Here is a 19,505-nt window from a genome sequence, read left to right as displayed (position 1 = left end):
TTTCAAAAATATTTAACGATATATAAATTACGGGTCTCCTAAAATTACGGGTTGGGAGCAAAACATCTCAAATATAATATACATTTATATAATATACATTTATAAATTTTTTTAAAGGTCAAGATGGTAAAAAACTAATGTAAAAAACTGTACACAAAATTAGCACGCCACAAGTCTGAAACACACATTTTATGATAAAAATCAAACATTATAATTTTGCAATCTGTACATTGCAAGAAACTGCATCAGAAGACAAACTTCAAAAATGGAAACAAAACAAAAAATGAATATTGAAAAGGACAGTCTGATCAAGACTATTCATTTCCAGAACACTTAGCTCCACAATCTCCATAGCCTAGTGACATATTTGACACTTTACATCAATACTTTTGACAATGCAATACACCCAAAACATCTGATGAAAGAGCAGGTTTTCAGCACGTTTAAATGTATGTGTACTGTATATTAAAGCATGCAGGTGTTGTAGACTAACTATCATGGCAGGGGAAAAAAACAAACTTCTGTTAAACACCGACCTTGTTTTTAACTTTTATCTGAAAATGTATTGACAGAGTACTGCACTTTTGGCCGGCTCGAAAACATTGATTGAAAGTCAATTTTTTTTTAATCAAATAAAAATACACGGGGTGTTGCAAAAGTATATTTTGCCTCAACAAGCTAGTTTTTCAATTTTGATTTTAGTGATCTCTACAAAACAAACAAAATAGGGCCAGATTTTCCATTTCTTCAGTGTTATTAATACCATCTATAAACGGTGCACCAATTAACCTTTACAATATGACAACATCCCAGCATATAACATTACATCCTCAACACATTGCATGCTTCCAAGTTGCCATTCCAAAACGTCAACCTTCTGGTTTTTCACAAAGAAAATATCTTTTTATCTATATATATATATTTTTAAACAACATATGATACACGACCTAAAGGAGAATGGCAGATTTCTTTAAGGAAACGAGACAAAGAAGTCTCAAAGTCTCAAGTGCTGTAAAGCATTAGCAGTCAATGTGACATCCATATCAATTTCCTGAACCGTCTTAAATAAAACTTGGGACTGCATGACATTTTCTAATGCCTAACATGGGGTTCAATTCTAAAAATAGAACAAAATCTAAAAACAAAATCCACACAGTGAGAACATTATAATGTAGGTAGGTCCAAAATTAAAAGTGCATTGGGGCAGAAATGAAAAAGCTAAATATAGATGAACCACTGAAACAAGAACAATAACAAACTCAGGGGAAACGGGCACATTCAGTATCTGAGTCAAGGAACAGAACTGACTTAGTCAAAACAAACATGAAATTTTAAGAATCTGCATTTTAAGAAGATTAATCTAGGAGTGAAAAACACATAGGGCACGACAGGTCAAAGGCACAACACTAGACAAACAAGTGGGGTGGAGAGAGACTTAAACAGTGCCCTCTAGATTTGAATCCAGGGCGCTGCTTTGAAACCAGAGCTGAAACCTATTTGAACAATGGGAATGTACAATAGGATCCTGTGAGAGAACCGAGGTCCCGTTAATAATTGAGGCTGAACAAATAAACTCTTCTCAGGAGGGGAGAAATATTAGCACAAAAAGAAAAAAGAAAAAAAGAAAAAAGGAAAACCAACGACCACATAAACAAAATATACTGTAGCTCACAAACTCAAGTACTATGCATTCTTGATATGATAAACAAAAGGACATGAGTGTAAACTGCGATAAAGAGGTAAAATCCATTTAGAGAGGAGGAGAAAACACTTTAAAACACTGCAGACCATAAAAACGTCACCTAAAGTCCACGCACATGATGCCATCTTACACCGATCCCTAGATTCAATAGTTTATCAAAAGATATAAATAACCAAAAGTCAGGCAGGATACCGTTCAAATACTGACAATTTGTGATGTAGTCACAGTAGATTCAGAAAAACCACTAGGCCTATGTATTTTTTAAAAACAAATAAAACAGGAGATCAAGTTTATTCAAGGGCAACTGGTTTCAAAGACTGGGATTCAATGTTAAAATGATTTACCTCTAGTGTTAAAATAGTTTTCGGGGGAGAAAAGACAAAAATGTTCCACAATAAATGGAGCCCTTTACATTCAAAAACATTCCACTGACGTGATCAGCTTTTGTTGAACAAAAAATTGTTAAACAGTTAAATAGCCAAAATGTTACGGGGAGAGCTATATCTCAATCTGAAATGTCTGAAAAGTGTACAAAAAAAGAAGAAAAGAAAGATGCAACAAAGAGCCACTAATGCAGTTTTGCCCTGACTCAAAACTTGTGGGCACTTTGTCTAACAACAGTCTCCTGAACCACTTGGACTATGTAGGCCTGATACCACTCTACAAGAAACTCCTGTTTTTTTCCAGTCATCGACCAAAAATTTGAAGGAAACACACAACAAATTCACATCTCGACGACCAGGTTTAAAAAAAAAAAAAAAAAAAAATTTTTACATTAGGGGTCAATATAGAACCTCCTCCAATAAAATAGAGAAACTCATCTTGATAAAGACCCCAAAAAAACGACCACTATGGTACAAATATTAACAATGACTTGCATTCGGCCTCTTCATAATACATATGTTTGTAATATACATAAGCCTCACATGCCCTACAACCACATTTATTTGTTTTGTTATTCATTTCCTGTTTCGATGCTTTGAAATATCCAGCAAAAAGGCATAAAATAAAAAAAATCCAGGATGACAAAAATTAACCAGAGCGAATTGGAAATGTGAGGCATCTTCACAGCGATGGACACGTGATTTTGGGCATCTGACCGGACAATTGGCAGTATGAGTCCTCCCTTCTCCTCTGGTCCTTTCCAGATGGGTAAATGGGTAGTTAACGAAAGAAATATGCCACTCTGAAGAAGTTCAAAAGCCGCTGTCTTCTTTTTATCCATTGCGCCATCTGCTGTGCTCTTGGTCTGACCAGGCAATGGGAAGTGAATGCTGAAATGATGCGGATTTGGCTGTTAATGATTAGATAATGCGCTGTATAGAAGCTGTATTGACGGTCGAAGATGAAGTCTTATCTTGCGCGCCGTTTGGAAGTCCTGAGGAGATTATGGTCATTTGGATGCAGCCGAGCCAACAGGGGCAACTGAGCCCCCTTTAAACATTTAAAGCCAGCAGCTGTAAAGATTATGATGATAATGATTGGGATATGAGGATGATGATGATGAAGTCTGCATAAATAAGCATTAGGATGAATAATGAATCCTTCCCTGTAATCCTCTCTCTGAGCAGTCTTGCATCAAATGTGATCTGAGGTTTGACCGCGGACACATTTTTCGCTTAGTCGATAATATCAGTGATAGTTAGTGGTGGTGTTGATTGGTTAATGTTGCAGCACTGCAGGGAGGAGGGGGACTGAAACCCCCACAGTGGAAAGGCACAAGGGAGGAGGGGACGGTGAGGTGAGGGGTGGTGGGCTAATGAACTTGAAGTCAGCTGTATGGTGGAGGATCTGTCTGGGCTCCTCACATCCTGGACCCCCTCTCCTGAAGGATCTGTTGGGGAAACATGAGGACAACAATGAGCTTTACAATTTTGAAAAAAAAAAAAAATCTCCTCAATCTGTTATGGCAGTTAAGGACAATTAATAAACACTAAATAATACCACTTTAATTTTTTTTAAACTTTATTGTATTATTATTTTATTAACTACTTCTGTTATTATTACTACTAATAATAACAATAATAATCAGTATTATATTTTACTTTATTTAATAATTTAAATGAAACTTTTTTTGTAACAAAAAATTATAATAATAATAGGTCTGCACGATTTATGGGGAAAAATTCAAATTGCTCAGATGTTTCTGATAAAAAATTGCATTTGCGATTTAAAAGAATTCCAGGTTTGCTGTGCTTTTTGAATTTATTCATTCCATTTAAACTTTGTTTGTAACAAAACATAATAATAATTATGTAACTTCATCTTACCTTATTCAGTTTAATCTAGGGCTGTCACTTTTTATTCGATATTCGAATATACATTCGAACATGACGTGAAATATCCTATTTGAACTATAAATAAACTATCCGGTTTTTAAAGTGCCATGTTTAGCGCATTTTTTACAGTCTATGATTAGACCGTTTTTTGTTTTTTATTATTGTTTGCCATCTCAACCAGGAGCGGGCGCTCTAAACGTATTGTAGTGTAAGCCCTTGACCAAATCAAGCGAATAATAGCCTCCCTGTTTTGAAAATGGAAGATAACGCACAGAACGACAGAATTACGACCTCAACTCATCTAAAAAGTCAAGTCTGGAAATATTTTGGGTTCTACAGCTACACCGTATACCACTTCTCTCAACATTGACGCGCAAATCTGGATCTCGTAGAAATTCCAATACATTACTTGATATTCGATAACCGTTCGAATTTGATTTTTCTCAAAAGTGACAGCCCTAGTTTAATCATTTATTTGAAAACATTTTTATAGCCAAATATTATATTTTATAACAAAATATTATATCTTGTTACAAAAAAAAATAGCTAAAAAAATTATATTAAACTAAATAAGGTAATAAAAAAAAATTTAAAAAAAAGAGTTCATCATACCTTAGCCTTCTCAGTGGGCTCAATAACAATTCCGTTAGTGGAGTTGTTGAGCTCCCGGGAAACGACGCACAGGAATTCGGCCTGGTCCTCATTGCCATAGTTATAGGAGGAGCCGATGCTTATGAGCTTGACATTGACAAGTTGAGTCAAGTTTTTACCATAGCAAACAGAAAAAACAGCAAATTACGTAAGTCCCAAAGAAAGGTGTAGATATTGCCTGTCTCTCAAAAACAATGTACAGCATCTACAATCTGTTGTTTAGAGCGACATGACGTATAAGAAACAACCTGATAAGACATCAAAGAGCTATCAAGAGATCTGCAGTATGTCTGAGTTCAAATATGCTACAATAAAATACTGCATGTCTAGACATAGGATCTGTACCTATACCGGTTAATAGCATCACATTATATGACGGGGTTGTGAAGAGAAAACAAAACCTACCTGTTCAAACTTCCATCCGTCTGACATGGTGGAAACCATTTGAGTGAGCTCCTCTTCTTGACATTGTAATACACGATACACATGCTTCACAGGGCCCTGTAAAAACAATCATATTCCATAATGAACTCACACAGAATTAATTCTGTGAAGATGCACAGGTTTTTAGAAACCCATTTAAGGATAGCTCACCCATCAATCCCATGAAAATGAAAGTTCTATCATTATTTACTCACCCTCATGTTGTTTCAAACCTGTATGAGTTTAATTCTTCCATTGAACCAGAACAAGTTATTAGAAAGAGCATACTCTTATACTCACACAAAGTTCATTGTATGAAAAGTGCAGCGTGAACATTATTCAAACCATCTTCTTTTACATTTCACAGAAGAAAGAAAGAAATACAAGTTTGAAACGACACGAGGGTGTGTAAATGATGAGAGACTTTTCATTTCAGGGTAAACTATTCCTTAAAGCTAATTCTCTAATTATGTCAATAAATCAATGCTTGTGTATTTTCTTATAGGAACATTGATTCAAATAAAGTTCTCTTCAGTTCCTAAATAGTTTTGAATGAGGAATTCACATTCCAATGATAAGTAGTCTTTCCTTTTGGCACAGACTGGTTAAAGTCAAAGAATGAAATGCCTCCTTTGAGTAATGCCAGTCATACTAGCACATTTGCTGATTGATTGTATTAAAAGAACCACAAAATGTCCTGTTCCTCCAGAAAAAATGACTAAGTGTAAATGTTGTTTTCCCACATACCTGAGACGTTCTGTTCTCGTTGTCTCGTATTCTCTCCTTCACCAGCCTAACAAGTGACGCAATGTTGTAAAACTCAGCTTCCTCTAGTACACCTGCAGTAGCCAGAGAATCAGTGAAAATATATCATGTGGTTACTGCTTTGTAATCAGAAATAAATATCTGGAAAAATATAGTCTTAAAAGAATGGTTCACACCAAAATGAAAATTATGTCATTTACTCACCCTCATGTCCTACCAAACCTGTATAACTTACTTTCTGCTGTGGTACACAAAAGAAAATGTTTCAACTATTTTGTCCATACACTCAAAGTCAATTGGGGTCCAAAAAACCATTGGACTCCACTGAATTTCATTGTATGGACGTACTTTGTGTATAACAGAACAAAGAAAACTATCCAGGTTTGGAACAACATGAGGGTGAGTAAAAGAAGTCAGAATTAAACATTTTGAGTGAACTATCCCTTTAATGCTACATCCATGCCAATAAAAGAAAAAGATTAGAAATAATGCACTACAAGTAGACTAAATTGGTAACAAAACAAAAACATCATGCAATAACTGCCATTGTGACAATTTGGAGCAATGACCCACAAAGAAAGACACAATTATTGGACACATAGACTGTAAGCCTTTCAAAATCTCACCAGTCCTGCAGGAAATTATGTCTTACGTGAGTACACTGTGGTCCCTTTCCACAAAAAAAATTGATGTTTCTAAATGAAACTAGGTCATTACTGTTCCATTAAGAAGTTTTTGAGGGCAGCATGCCCAGATCATCTCACCCTCCTCAGCGAGGTTCTTGTTGATGATCAACTTTCCATGCCTCAAGTAGTTCAAGATGGGTCCGAAATATGTGGGATCCCTGTCAATCAAATATGCTCCTGTCTCATCCTGTGAGAAAAGACAACTAACAGTGTGAATAGTGCTATTTGCAATTGCAATTCATAGTTTCCGATTTCCTTTACCATCACTGTTTTAGAGTCTGCAGTTAAAAGTGTTAAATCATTTGTGAAAACCCCCCTTGAAAAACTACTGATTCCATTAACATCATGTTAGCATCAATCAAGCAGTTCACACCTTGGAGAGGAAATCCTCTGGTGCACTGTGAAACACTGGTACACCCTGCTTTAAACAGTTCAAGTTAGTACAAAACTTAACATGGTAGCTAGCTAGACGGTCTAGAGATGATCTAAGATGGTGGTGCAAGCTAGTAAACTTTCTTGGACCAGCAAGAAATTTATTAAATGCTATCAGCTTAAAGTCACTATGATATCAAAATGGACAATTCTTATTTATGGAATATTGCAGTGTTTAGCCTAATTTATAAGTGCACAACAATTTTTTTTTTAAATTCATGTTCCCTCATAATCTTTAATCAAAATAAGTTCCCCTCCCTCTAGCAATGACATTGACATCTCTTCTCTGATGATGTTTACCGGCTTGAAGATGGGACAACCTGTCACTCGCATGAGATCACAGCAAAGGCAAACCACAAAGAACCAATGTTCCAACAAATTTCCGATGGAAAAAATAAAGTCCCACCCTACATTTTTTTTCTTTTACGAGAAGCCGATTCACTCGGATATACTTCACAATAGGGAAGAAAAGGTGGCCATATGCTGGTTCTTGAACATGTTAACCTGTTTCTAGCTGGTCTAAAATGGTCATTGCCTGCTCTAAACTGGTAGACCATCTTGGAACAATAACAAATCAGTTAGCAAGTGGTCATCTTAAGGTGGTTTATGGAACACGGTAACTGGTGAAAGTGAAACAGATAATGACCAACTTAGACCATGTAGAAACCAGTTATATTATGTTTTTTTATTTGAAATTTATACCATCTATTTTACAGGATTAATTAACCAAAATGAAAATTCTGTCATTATTCAATAACCCTCAATAATCACCACTTTGTTTATTCTATGGAACATAAAACAAGATGTTTTGAGAAATGTATTTTGTTGTCCACAGAATGGAAACCAATACTGCTTGGTTACCAACAATCTACAAAATATCGTCTTTTTTGTTCCACAGAGGAAAGTCAGTCATACAGGTTTCGAACGACATGAGTAAATGATGACAGAATTTTATTCATTTAAGCTGGAATTTACCAGCTGAGCTTCATGTATAAGTATGCATGTATAAGTATGTGCAGGACAAAATCATATGTACACGTACAACCCTTTTATGTCCACAACCCTTTTATTAATTTCCAATGTTACCGTCGCATACCGATGAAAAAATTACATGTAACGACGGGTTTTAATGATGTAAACAGAGCCTTACCTTATCTGAATCCAGATCTGGATCGTCCTGACATAATCGATACAAAAACGATTTAGGATCCCTGCCCAGGGTCTGTTTCGTTGTAACAAAGTATGTTCCCCCGACATTCAACCGAACCCACCGAGATCCTGGCTTCTCTGTGGCTTCTGGTGATGGGGAAGTGGGATTGCTCTTCATAGGAAACCCAAACACAGCTCTGGAGCTGGAGACCCCTGGACTGGACAAGCCAGTCCGGGGCGGAATCGCCAGAGTAGGGGAGGGGAGTCTCACGTTCACTGAGCCTCTGATTTCACAATGCTCGGTCTGCTCGATGATGCCAGTCGCGTTGGGTTCAACGTGCAACTCTGCCATGTTTTCGCAGCACAAACAGTCAGTTCCGTCTTGATCAGACACCAAATGCCTTTATTTAGCGCTCCGCGCGGCGCTGTTACGCTAAACGGGCCGGGTTTACACGCGCTGATAACGACGACGGCAAAATTGCTGCGGTGTGCTAGTAACGCTCACGCGAGGCGACATAGCTTACAATGCCGTAAAACACTACACTGGATCCGTTTTGTTTATCCAAACGACCCATGCAAGCTACAAATATTATGGGTGAGACTTAACATATCACTTCCCGGTCATGTAAATCCTTATGTGACAAAATAAAAGTCTTGAGAATGTTTTTTTTTTTGGCATTTCTTTATTTCAGACATGATGTTCGGGGAATTGTTGTTATAAAATTAGAAATGTTGCCTTTGGAACTAACCGAAATAAATAAGTTTAAGTTAAAAAAATTAAAACTGAAATAAAAAATAATGGACGCTGTATAGAAATATATACATAAAAAACTAATAAAAATGACAAGCTAATTCAAAATATCAATAAATAGTTTAATAATTTACATACTAAAATAACACTTCTGTGGATGGATTAATTTAACAATCCCGCTGAAAAGAAAAAACAAGTTTAAAAGTTTAATTTATTTATTCTGCATGGAAATCAGAATGAGAGATTTTAATTTCATTCATGTACATATTGGTTGGTGATCATTTTAAATGAAACAAATATCATAGTGGTGTTATATTTTATTACATTTATATTACCCCCCCCCCAATTTGTTTTTGCATTTGGTTTTTAAAGAATATAATAGCTATTCACAAACACAAGCCATCTCAGTTTTTTCTATATGTTTTACATTGCACTGCAAGTCGAGTTTAAATTGAAAGGAACCAAAGAAAGTTTTCAAATGAAATTCATGCACCAAATTTAAGATTAAGATTGAGAGGTAGATTAAGTACAGAATCCCATTTCATTTAGAACGCTTTCAGTGTCTCTCAGTAGGTTGCGCAGAGGCTCCAGCACTGGGGTGACGTGTTGGTCCATCCACTCCTGAACTGTAGAGACTGAGTACAGAAGACACATCTCTCCCCTCACCTCTTGCACCTGAATCTCCACATCATCAAGAATCCTGTTGGAGCAGACGAGTAGAAAAATAGGGATATATATATTATCATACAAGGGACTTGTTTCAAATGCACATGCACTTGAAAAAGAAAAATGGTAAAAAAGAATGTTGTGAAAAAAAGCTAACTAAACATACACTACTGTATTCATAATAAAAGACTTACATTTTTGCTTGCGTTTTAATCTGTTGAGCAATAAGTGGGTTAACGGTCTTCCTTTGAATGTGATAAGGCGTGAACCAGCCCCTAACAAACCTATTATTCAAAAATGAATACAACTGTTAGTGAGAACTTTGCAATAACTTCAAAGCATCTTTTAAAAGTGAAACCCTTATAGCCCTGAACTCACATATTGTTCTGAAATTGTCTCAGTTCTGCAGACTCCAGCAAAGACGTCAGTTTCACTATGAGTTCAGCTAGTTTCGCCCCAACAAAGGAGGAAGACATCTTGGAAGTCGATCTGGGACACAGAGGCCAAAGAATATGCTGTAAATTAGTCTATTTCAAAGTAACCCTTGAGGTTTCTTAGTGTTACACACTCACATGCTTTTTTCTTTCAGGACACGTGTATGAATGAAAGGTACCTCTCTAAGTCTCCTACTTCCACAGTGCCAAGTGTCTTAACCACCTTCTTTTGAACCTCTTCAGTAAAGCTACCTGAATCACAGTGAGCAGCTATAGTCAGTTTAGCATGCTTAATATGCATTTACTCCCACCAATTTGCCACGCAAGCACTAAAGAAAAATAAACTTAAAGGAGTAAAAATGAAAGAGACTGACCCTGCAGAAGAGTTTGCAAACAAGACGCCAGAGAGGGCAAACTCACGGGCATCAGTTCACACAAAACAGACAGGTGGTCATATCTTAAGGGAAAAAAAGAAACATACATGTTGTTGCCTTGGCCAATAAGAAGACTGATTCTAGTGATAGTGAGGATGTCATCTAACCTTTGCCATCCAGTTAGTGCAATTCCCTGTAGCTCAATGCCAGGGGACAGGCTGGATATCACTTTGAGCCATTGCAAATGGTTATCCACATGCCTCTGAGTGCTGGTCACGCAGGTGTGCACGGTGGTCGAGCCTTTAAAAGAGCTGGCGGCCCACTGCTGTGACATACCCGCAGACTTATATAGCTCCATTAGCTCAACTGGAAAGAGTGCATGTAAAATGACCAAGCATTATAATGAACAAATAATTCAAAGCATTTAACAGTAACTTAAACGTAATGTAAAATTCTGAGCAACGTACCAGTGTTTTTGACATCCAGAGCAGGGCTGTAATCCCACAACATTGGTTGCACTAATCCAACAAGACCGCTTTCTAGAATAATATCACAAATTGGATAGGAATTACTGTTAAGTTTGATTTGGTCATTACTAACAGTATATTATATATTTATTTAATTTCTTTTATTTCACTTTGTTTAAGTGTGGAAGATGTGGAGCATTTAAGTACGATATTTGAACAGCAAGATGTGTCGCATCAGTCAAAGACCAACAATTAAAAAAGTGCATCCTCCTCAGTGAACAGCCCTTTAGATGTTGTTTGAAGGTCCAAACCCCCTCCAAAAAAAACTTTCAATTGTTCTTTTATGTATAATTGTATGCTTTTTGGCAATTGGCAGATGTCTCACACAAAAATAAAAATTCTGTCATTAAGAGGTTACATAAAAATGTAGGTTTGGAACAACATGGGGGTGAGAAAATTAAGACATTTTTCACATATGCCACTATTTATTGAATATAGCCTATCCGTTCCTCTTGTACACAGCAAAATAATAATAATTAAATCATTAAATGCTCACCTTTTATTGTCTCAGGGGTCATGGACCTGAGCATATCATCCCACATGATCAATTTAAGGTTGGGCACACTTTTCTGAATTCCCTTCGCCACTTTAATGACATGACTGAGGAACAGCTTGTGAACGCTCCGACCTGGAGCACTTAACCACCGTTTGGACTCATCTCCGAGACCAAGCATGTACACCTATGAAAATAAACAAATGTTATTTGATCAACAGACCAATATTAAACTAGCAACCTATCTCAGACATCTATTTTTTCAAGATCTGAACAGATCTCGAGGCAACAGTTTTTCTTGCAGGAATCAGACATGTGACTTTTTATTGACAGAGGGTTGGGCTTCACCTCATCAGCTCCGATGTGCAGGTTGGTACTTTTAGGGTGGAGCTTCATGACTTGTTTTAGCATCTCCTGCACCAGCCTAACTCCTCGATCATGGTGTGGGTTCAGCGTTCCCAGACAGTAGTCCACCTCCCGCAGATCTCTAAACACCTTGTGCTTCAGCACAAACTGATTGAGAAAATTTTAAATGTTAATGTTTGAATATGCATGAATTGATTTTGTTTATTTTGTTGATACATTTCTTTTAATGCATAGTGTTTTGATTTTAAACTTGCAAATATTTGGCTCTTTCTTACTTTATGTAAATGACAAAAATCAGTTTCATAGTTACTTCCAAATGTCCAAACATCTGAACCAGGGGAATGATCTCCAGTCCTCTTTTACTGGCAGCATCCTGGATCGATGCAATCTCCTCACGGCTGTTTGAATATTAGGCATTTTTCATCAGATAAATTATCTAAAAAATAAATATTCTACATTTAAAATATATACCCTTACCTGTATGGAGGCTGAGTCGTAGACTGCAGAACTTTCAGCTCTCCTTCATAGGGAAACATATCCTCATATTCAATAAGCAAGCCATTAGCACCAAGATCAGCAAATAACTGGATCAACTGAGGAAACATAATCATGGTTAATTCCATAATTCGTTTGTTTTATTTAGACAATTATATTAGAGTAAAATAAGTTGCACCTGAATTAGGTAGTCAATTCTAGGAGGTGCCCCTTTCAGGTCCAAATGAACTAACTTTTTGCAACTGCGCAATGACAGGTCCATAGCAGGTGCTGCACAATGAAAAAGCTAACAGCGCCGTAAAAAGATTGTAACTCTTACACCATATTTGAATTACGAGATTAACAACTGAGACGGTATAATGTGCACAGATTCCCCTTTCATGTATTTCTTATTCAGCCTTGTTCCTCTATCCAAAAATACGCACTTTCATTCAACCCAACGATGCTTAGCATGAGAAAGAACCGCTGTTTATTTTTTTTACTGTACACTCCTACAACCCTGTTAAAGCACGATGGGCATTGTAGTTTTTTGTGCATTCTTAAACCCGCAGCAATGCAGATGTAGGACTACAAGCACTTTTACGTCCGCTCAGAACCGGAAGACTTGAACTGGTTCTCTGCAGCGATGTTATTTTAGAATAAGAGTATATTAATAAATAAATAAACAAATAAATAAATAAATAAATATAATTCTGACATTCTGAGGAAATTTAAAGATAGTTTTTTTAAAACTGAATTTATACTGGATGATCATAAAAAAACATATGAAAAATCTTCAGATTACATGTTAAGACAACTGAGAAATGTACAATTATATATTTTTTGTAATATAGGCCTATATATGAAGACTTCAGATGCAAAAGCATCTAAGTCCGTCTAAAGTTTTTGTTTAATGTTAACATTTTTATCAGGCTCCTATGTATAGGTTTCTACCCAGGTACCGGCATTTCTGAATGTGCTGAGGCTGGGATTTAGTGAGTTTGAAGTTAAAGTATTTGATTAGCGTATCTATGTGCGAAGAGCATTCACTCAATATTATTATCTCATTTTTGACTGAGGTGGCTTTTATAGGCTTTTGCATCGGAGGTCTTCATGTATTTACTCTCTGAGAGCATATAAGATACTAGAATATGTAGTAACAGAATTTGAGCATGTCATGTCGAAAATGGCACACTCTAGTGGACTGTGGTTCAATTTACAATATTGGTGATATTGACAATAATTAAATCAAATAAAATACAATGTTATTGGTGACAGCTTAGTTGTTAAAATGTGTCGGTTCTACTACTGGAATGTGATTCATTAACTGTGGCTAATTAAATTTCACAGACACAAGAATAAACTGTTCCTAAATGTCACAATATGTGTGGTCATAATTGCTTGTTGAATATCAGAACAGAGAAGAAATAACTAATAGTTGTCTCTGTACCACTTATCACATTTGCTCTTGAAAATAAAAAATAATTATGCCAAAAAAAATAGATTACTTAATAACACTGATTTTCAAATTGAATTTTCCTATAGGCCTACTGTCCTAAAAATTAGAAGACTATTGCAACGAACCACTAAATAAATAATAAAAAGAAAATAAATATGCTTGTCTGTAATGGTTTATATACACAAATCGTATACAATTCCCTGCAATCTGGGCAAATTTCACACAAAAATATAGAATAATAGAATGTAGAACAGAATAGAGAATAATAGAAAAGAAATAAACACATTTTTAATATGAATATTATAGCCTGCCCTACACAATAAAATCTATAATGATAAATGCAAAATAAAGTGCAGTAGAATAAATATAATAAAATAAACGTTCTTTAAAACCTAAAGTGTGAAGAAAAAAAATGTGTGACAAGAGTGTTGAGCATGCAGAACTACGCAAACGCTTCTGCGTATTTTCTATTGAACAGAAGGGGGATCAATGGGAGCCTTGCAGCACCACGAGGGGGCCTGATGCAGTAACACAGGAGCATCAGCAGTCCAAAAGAGCTTCACAGGACAGGCGGGAGTGCGCAGCGACGCGAACGCGCATGCACTCACCCACAGAGACCTACTGCGATTGGAAGCGCGAGGCGGTCAGCTCGTGTGTTTTGTGTTGCTGCCGCGCAGTATCTTTACACGCAAGTGCCAAGGACTGCAAGGGAAAAGTTTATTTCAAAGACTCACCAACTAACGGGCATGACCGCTCCCAGATCCCCCTGAACGCCAGGTCAGTATGAGCAGATTCTGCGTTCATTCCTATGCTTCAAAGGCGCATTGTTGCAAATATAAAGAGTTGCATTGTTGGGGCCGCTGGGGACTGATTGTTGCGTAGCGGTTTGCTACCTTGCGGGCAACCACGAAAGCCGCTTTGGTAATCCGTGGTTTGGGGAACCTGCTATCGTGCTGCGGCAAAATGCTCCCATCGGGTTTTTAAATTACAGCCATGTGTTTCCCTCGTTTTTAACACCCCAGCTCATTTTTATTATCTAGTTATGATGTGATTTAGAGGGTTTACTCAGACCTGTGTTTATGATATGTGGTTTGTTTTGATTACCACTTGGCTTGCGAGTAATAAGCTGTCATCAGTCAAAAGGGCGCAAACGGTTCATCAAAGTTATGATGAGTAGCCTAGAGAATTAGTGTTGGCATGTTTATTCTTGCTATTGGAAAAATTTGTGTCATTATTGTGATGGCACATCATTTGTTTTAACGAGCTGTTGTTTATCACAGTAAACATTACTTGGGCAGAAATGTTGGTTTGTACTTCTGTATTTTGTTTGAAAGTGTATGGGCCGAACCGACCCTTCCCCCTTTCTCTTGCGGCCTCGCTGTCGCCTTCGTCCGGGGAGGGACTGCACTGGCGACCGTGAGGAGTGACCAGCCGCTACACAAACAAAGGCGGGTTACCAGGGGAAACTGGGCTCTCTACTTACAGACTGGGTTGCTGGAGGAATAGTGACGGCTCACGTTTGAGCTCATCTGCATGTGTCTTGAATGAACCGCTGCAACAAAGACAAATAGTGTTTGACGTGTGAGAACCTGACGGCTGAAAATCACTTCACAAAGTGCTGTCGATAATGCGTATCCCGCCTGCAAGGTCACTTTGTGTTCACGGCTGCTAAGTGGCTCAGTAAATTAGACAAACAAACCCGTTTTTTGCTGGCTGGGGTTGTCCAGCCTTGGTGTTTGTTTGTCGAAGGGAGAAAAGAGTTTAATCGTAAAGGGAGCCACTCAGTTTGAAGTCAGTAAGATGAATGACAAAGAACCATTTCTGATTTTGAGTAAAATGAATTGCTTTTTAAATACTATTTTTAATGAGTAGCTATTCATTTGAGCCTTTCTACAGCATGACAAGGAGACAAGTAAATACATTGAAAATACATTGAAAAAAATGTAATAGGCTAGGTTTTAGCAAAATTGTAGCCTTAGCTGCATTTGTCAAGCTTAGCGATTCTACTCTTTCAACTATGTTTTTATAAAGAAAAATTAACAGTGATACATTTTTCCTTTCAAGGTTTTTTATTAACATTTTATTCGGCACTTCCTTTCACTGACTGTTGAAAAATAAAACTAAATTTTTAGAGTTTCAGGGACTTTTTTTAAACTGAAAGTCACAAATTAATTTCAAACAGGCATTACACTGTCAAAGGTCATGTCACAGTACGCTACATGGTGATTCTATCAATTCTGTGTTGATCACATGACTTCTCTATTTTCAAAAATATATAGTCTTTTGGTTCAAATGTGGGTGAAATTCATATCATGGAATGATAGACTAAGACTTATGTCTGATCTAATAGTGATGTACACTGGCATGTAGTAGTGTCATGTTCTGGTAGTGATCGGGTTTGTGGACTAATACCTGGTTTCACAGACAAGGCTTAAGCCTAGTCCCAGACTAAAATAGCCTACTTGTTTGAGCTGTCTTAACTGAAAGCAACTTGCACTGACATATCTTAAAATATGTCAGTACTAGTGTGCATCTTGAAACAAAACAATGGCAATGTTCTTTTCTAAGAAACATTTATAAAAGCTAATTGTCCTAATTTAACTAAGACCTACTCCTTGCTTAATCTTAGCCCTGTCTGTGAAACCACACCTAAATGTATTTTTATACTGGGATTAAATACTACTTGTGTTATTAAGCAGAGAAGGAGTAGCGAGCTTCATCCATCTTGTTTACTCATCACTTCCGTTCTCCACACATTACATCGTTAGACAACATTTTATAAAAATTAGTTTTCAACACAATACAAGTCACTAATGAACAAAACACTAGCCTACTTTTTCATTCACTTTCTCTTAAATAGCTTGTTTGTAGGCTAACAGTTTGCGCAAAATTTGAAGATTTTTTTCCCCTTGTCGTTTGCTTAAATCATTTGAAAACTAGGCTAATCAAACCAAAAGACTTAATTTTGCGCAAAATGAAACATTTTTCCAAAAGAAGATGACCGTGTTTGTGAGTGTAATCCTGGCTAATCTTAGGATCCTCCTTGCTCCGACTGTGGGATTCCAAATGTGTTCTGTTATCTGTCAGTCAGCCATACATTTTCCCAGGTTTCAAATTTAGACATACAGGTAGTTGTGTTTTATGACAAAAAGAAATCATATTGTGAACCTCTTGTCATGATGTTTGACTTTAAATTTACAACTGGCTGATTTGATAGTAGGTTCATGTTGGCTTTTAGTGCTGCTAAATGTTATGTAATGTTGACGATCACTGTGTAGCAATGCTTAATTTGATCATGCCCAGATTGTAAATGTCACACTACAAGCCTTGTTTCCGTTTGGAGAAAGTGAGATTTAACAGAGACGTATTTTCTCAAGTTCAAGGCATTTGTGTCTGTGACTCAACATTTGCTATGGCTTTCAAATTTGCTTTGATTTGTGTGGCTCATCTATATATTTTTCTTCTCTGGTTTGAATCTGGTAGTCTCTTGCTTTTTTTTCTTTTTTTCTTCTAGCAATAGTATCAAAACCTAAAGCTGAAGAAAAATGAGTAGGCTTATAGTGTTACATGCATAGATAACTGCTGTCAATTTATTTCTCCTTTCTGTAGTACGTTGACATTTGAAATGGAGACATTTAGGGCTTCACATTAACTTTTTTTGCTCATGTGACTTGTGGTTTTTCAAAGTTACTAGCCCCTCAGCATTTTCACTGGCCACAATTTTGCCAAAAAACTGCCCATACAGAAATTTTTAATATTATCTCATAATTTATCAGCAGGTATATTAGGATCCATCATACTGTTACACATACGTCTTCTTTCTCAACTGTTTACGTTCACTTAAAACATAAGTGACTGTTTATGTGAATACTCGGCAAGACCCGCTTTTGTATTTAATGCAATAAGCAGCAAAAAAGAAATACATTTTGTACTGAATGGCAGCTTTATGTGTGCGCACTTTGGGTGTGAGCACAAAACATGCAGGAATGAGTAAAATTATGCGCAATATGTGCACTCCCACGCCGAAATTTAAGCCCTGTAACACCAACAATATTCATCCAGAGGAAAACAAACGAGTGAGTGAGCGGAGGCTGGTTTTTGTGTCAACTCGCTGTCGGAGAGATGAGAGATCGAGAAAGTGCAGCTGGTATCGTGTATTTATTCTGCAGGAAATGAGAATTGGAAGCATTTCTGATACTTCAGTATCAATAAAAATCAATATTTGACATATTACATTGCACTTAGTTTATTATTTCAGATGCCTTTTTAAAAGACTAGCAGTTGAAAAATATAATATATCAAATTCAACCCGCCAAAGTGGGTTGCATTTGTTGGGTATTAATGTCAATCCCTGGATACAATGCTGCATATGTATTGTATTTTACCTGTTTCTGAATTATTCACATTTATTCACATCTGTAATGGGTGCTAATGTCTTGATAGTTAAGCTCTTTAGGACTGCTCTGGGTTTTACTGTAAATTTGTAGCCCAAAAAGTGAAACTCAAATAAAAGCTTTTTCCCAGTATGAGGCACTATGTGAAATTCTGTCAAATTGATTTGGAATATCAAGATCTACCTGCAATGAGGTGGGATTTCTGCTGGAGTGACAGTCTCACTCCTCTTGCTGCAAAGTTGGTAGTAACTTCTTTACGCGCTGCGTTGGCCGCATTGACACTGCACTCACACCCAGAGGAGACCTTCCATCTGCTCGTTGTTTATAGAAGCTCCACTTTGGTTAGCAGTCAAGTCCCCAAATGGGAGACACATGGTAGAAATGAAATTCTTGTGTGCTACTTTTTCGATTGAATTAGTCTATTTGCTAACTTTAATGAAGAGCTGCTTTACTCTTTAAAAAGTGTTGATAAGAGTTGCATCAAGCTGTTTTAATGTTGGTGAAAACTGCCATCAGAGCTTTCACCTGTTATTCTCCCCTCTGTGGTGTGTTAATAATGTTTCTTTTTAAAATGTCGCCATGTCCCTTACTTATCGTAAATCATTGAAGGCCTTTATTCCTCAGACTTCCTTCAAGTGATAACAGTGCAACACAAGCTTTCAAACATGTTGAACTCCTGGGGATCCTGTGTGTAAATGTGGATGTTATTGGCAGAGGGAGAAGATGGACTATGTTTAGCTCAAGTTATGATTCATGGTGTAAAGGGAGGATAGGGCATTTTAGCGGACAGGCTTGTTCTAAATTTTAGGTTGGGTTTGTATTAGAGAAAACAAAAATGGTCTGACAGTAAAGACATTTATAATATTACAAAAGATTTCGATTTTAAATAAATTCTATTCTTTTTATCAAATAAATGCAACGTACCGACCCCAAATATTGGTATGCCTCAGTAGAGACTCAATAAGAAGGCCAATCACTTGTTGTTTATATAGTTTATTAATAGTTGTTAGTTGTACAGAACCCATCTCTCTGTTCTCTCACAGAATAAGTTGTTCAGTGCTGGAAGTTCTGAGTTCTCTTTGGCTTATGTCCCTTACGGTATCAGTTCACACTAAGGGGCCATTTATACAGGAGGTTTTTGCACTTAAATGCATGACGCAGGGCAGTGGAATGAAAAGCAAGGTCTAAAGATGCGTTCTTCTAAATGTTCTTTAAACTTGAGTGCCACGTTTTAGAACACTTTGTCATTCATGAGAAACTGCATGCAAAAGAAAAGACTCTAATGCAGTGGTCAAACATGTCTGTCTAGTGCATGTTTACATTTAAAAACTATTGAAAAGCAGCGCACTGAAATGCAAAAACAGATTTTGTGTGAACAGCCCCTTAAAGTAAGATGCAGTCGGCGGTGTTTAGCAGCTCTCCTTTACCAGTCAGGTTCTTCATAAGTCTTTTGTTGTTTTTGTATAATATTTGGTGTTTT

General features: G+C 36.8%; 3 protein-coding genes across 12 annotated transcripts in view; 1 reads left to right on the top strand and 2 right to left on the bottom strand.

Moving 5' to 3' along the window:
* Positions 1 to 174: 174 nt before the first annotated feature.
* Positions 175 to 8,727, bottom strand: kctd2 (potassium channel tetramerization domain containing 2). The gene is made up of 6 exons (XM_077200822.1): positions 8,089 to 8,727; positions 6,585 to 6,693; positions 5,803 to 5,894; positions 5,038 to 5,133; positions 4,594 to 4,719; positions 175 to 3,536 (listed from the first exon to the last, which is right to left on the bottom strand). The coding sequence occupies exons 1-6, from the start codon at positions 8,437 to 8,439 to the stop codon at positions 3,507 to 3,509; spliced, it is 804 nt and encodes a 267-aa protein (XP_077056937.1). The 5' UTR covers positions 8,440 to 8,727; the 3' UTR covers positions 175 to 3,506.
* Positions 8,728 to 9,035: 308 nt separating this feature from the next.
* Positions 9,036 to 12,695, bottom strand: hexd (hexosaminidase d). Its single transcript, XM_077200818.1, has 12 exons — positions 12,372 to 12,695; positions 12,176 to 12,291; positions 12,009 to 12,096; positions 11,681 to 11,845; positions 11,336 to 11,519; positions 10,780 to 10,851; positions 10,480 to 10,678; positions 10,313 to 10,395; positions 10,118 to 10,190; positions 9,883 to 9,993; positions 9,699 to 9,788; positions 9,036 to 9,538 (listed from the first exon to the last, which is right to left on the bottom strand). Exons 1-12 carry the CDS (start codon positions 12,453 to 12,455, stop codon positions 9,361 to 9,363), a joined length of 1,443 nt encoding a protein of 480 aa, XP_077056933.1. The 5' UTR covers positions 12,456 to 12,695; the 3' UTR covers positions 9,036 to 9,360.
* Positions 12,696 to 14,176: 1,481 nt separating this feature from the next.
* arhgap12b (Rho GTPase activating protein 12b) overlaps positions 14,177 to 19,505 on the top strand; it is a 50,900-nt gene continuing 45,571 nt past the window's right edge. For 2 of the 10 annotated variants that reach the window (XM_077200803.1, XM_077200800.1), the window contains exon 1: positions 14,177 to 14,408. The gene's annotated coding sequence lies outside the window, so the exon portion shown is untranslated. The remainder of the gene's footprint in view (positions 14,409 to 19,505) is intronic. The other 8 variants (XM_077200794.1, XM_077200796.1, XM_077200801.1 and 5 more) reach the window with 7 other exon arrangements.

The sequence above is a fragment of the Siphateles boraxobius genome, unplaced genomic scaffold, assembly GCF_051911475.1.
Source record: "Siphateles boraxobius isolate OS27281-9 unplaced genomic scaffold, OSU_SipBor_1 46, whole genome shotgun sequence".
In the NCBI taxonomy this organism is placed as follows: Eukaryota; Metazoa; Chordata; class Actinopteri; order Cypriniformes; family Leuciscidae; genus Siphateles; species Siphateles boraxobius.
The sequence above is the reverse complement of the archived record's forward strand: the minus strand, read 5'-3'. Positions and strand labels throughout refer to the sequence as shown.

Coding starts and splice junctions, on each gene's coding strand:
- kctd2 (XM_077200822.1), bottom strand. CDS start 8,439: ATGGCAGAGTTGCACGTTGAACCCAACGCGACTGGCATCATCGAGCAG. Junction 6,694..8,088: donor CAGATCTGGATTCAGATAAG/GTAAGGCTCTGT, acceptor CTTTTCTCACAG/GATGAGACAGGAGCATATTT. Junction 3,537..4,593: donor AGCCCACTGAGAAGGCTAAG/GTATGATGAACT, acceptor TTTCCCCAACAG/ATCCTTCAGGAGAGGGGGTC.
- hexd (XM_077200818.1), bottom strand. CDS start 12,455: ATGGACCTGTCATTGCGCAGTTGCAAAAAGTTAGTTCATTTGGACCTG. Junction 12,097..12,175: donor ACGACTCAGCCTCCATACAG/GTAAGGGTATAT, acceptor ATATTCAAACAG/CCGTGAGGAGATTGCATCGA. Junction 10,852..11,335: donor GACCCCTGAGACAATAAAAG/GTGAGCATTTAA, acceptor ATATTATTCTAG/AAAGCGGTCTTGTTGGATTA.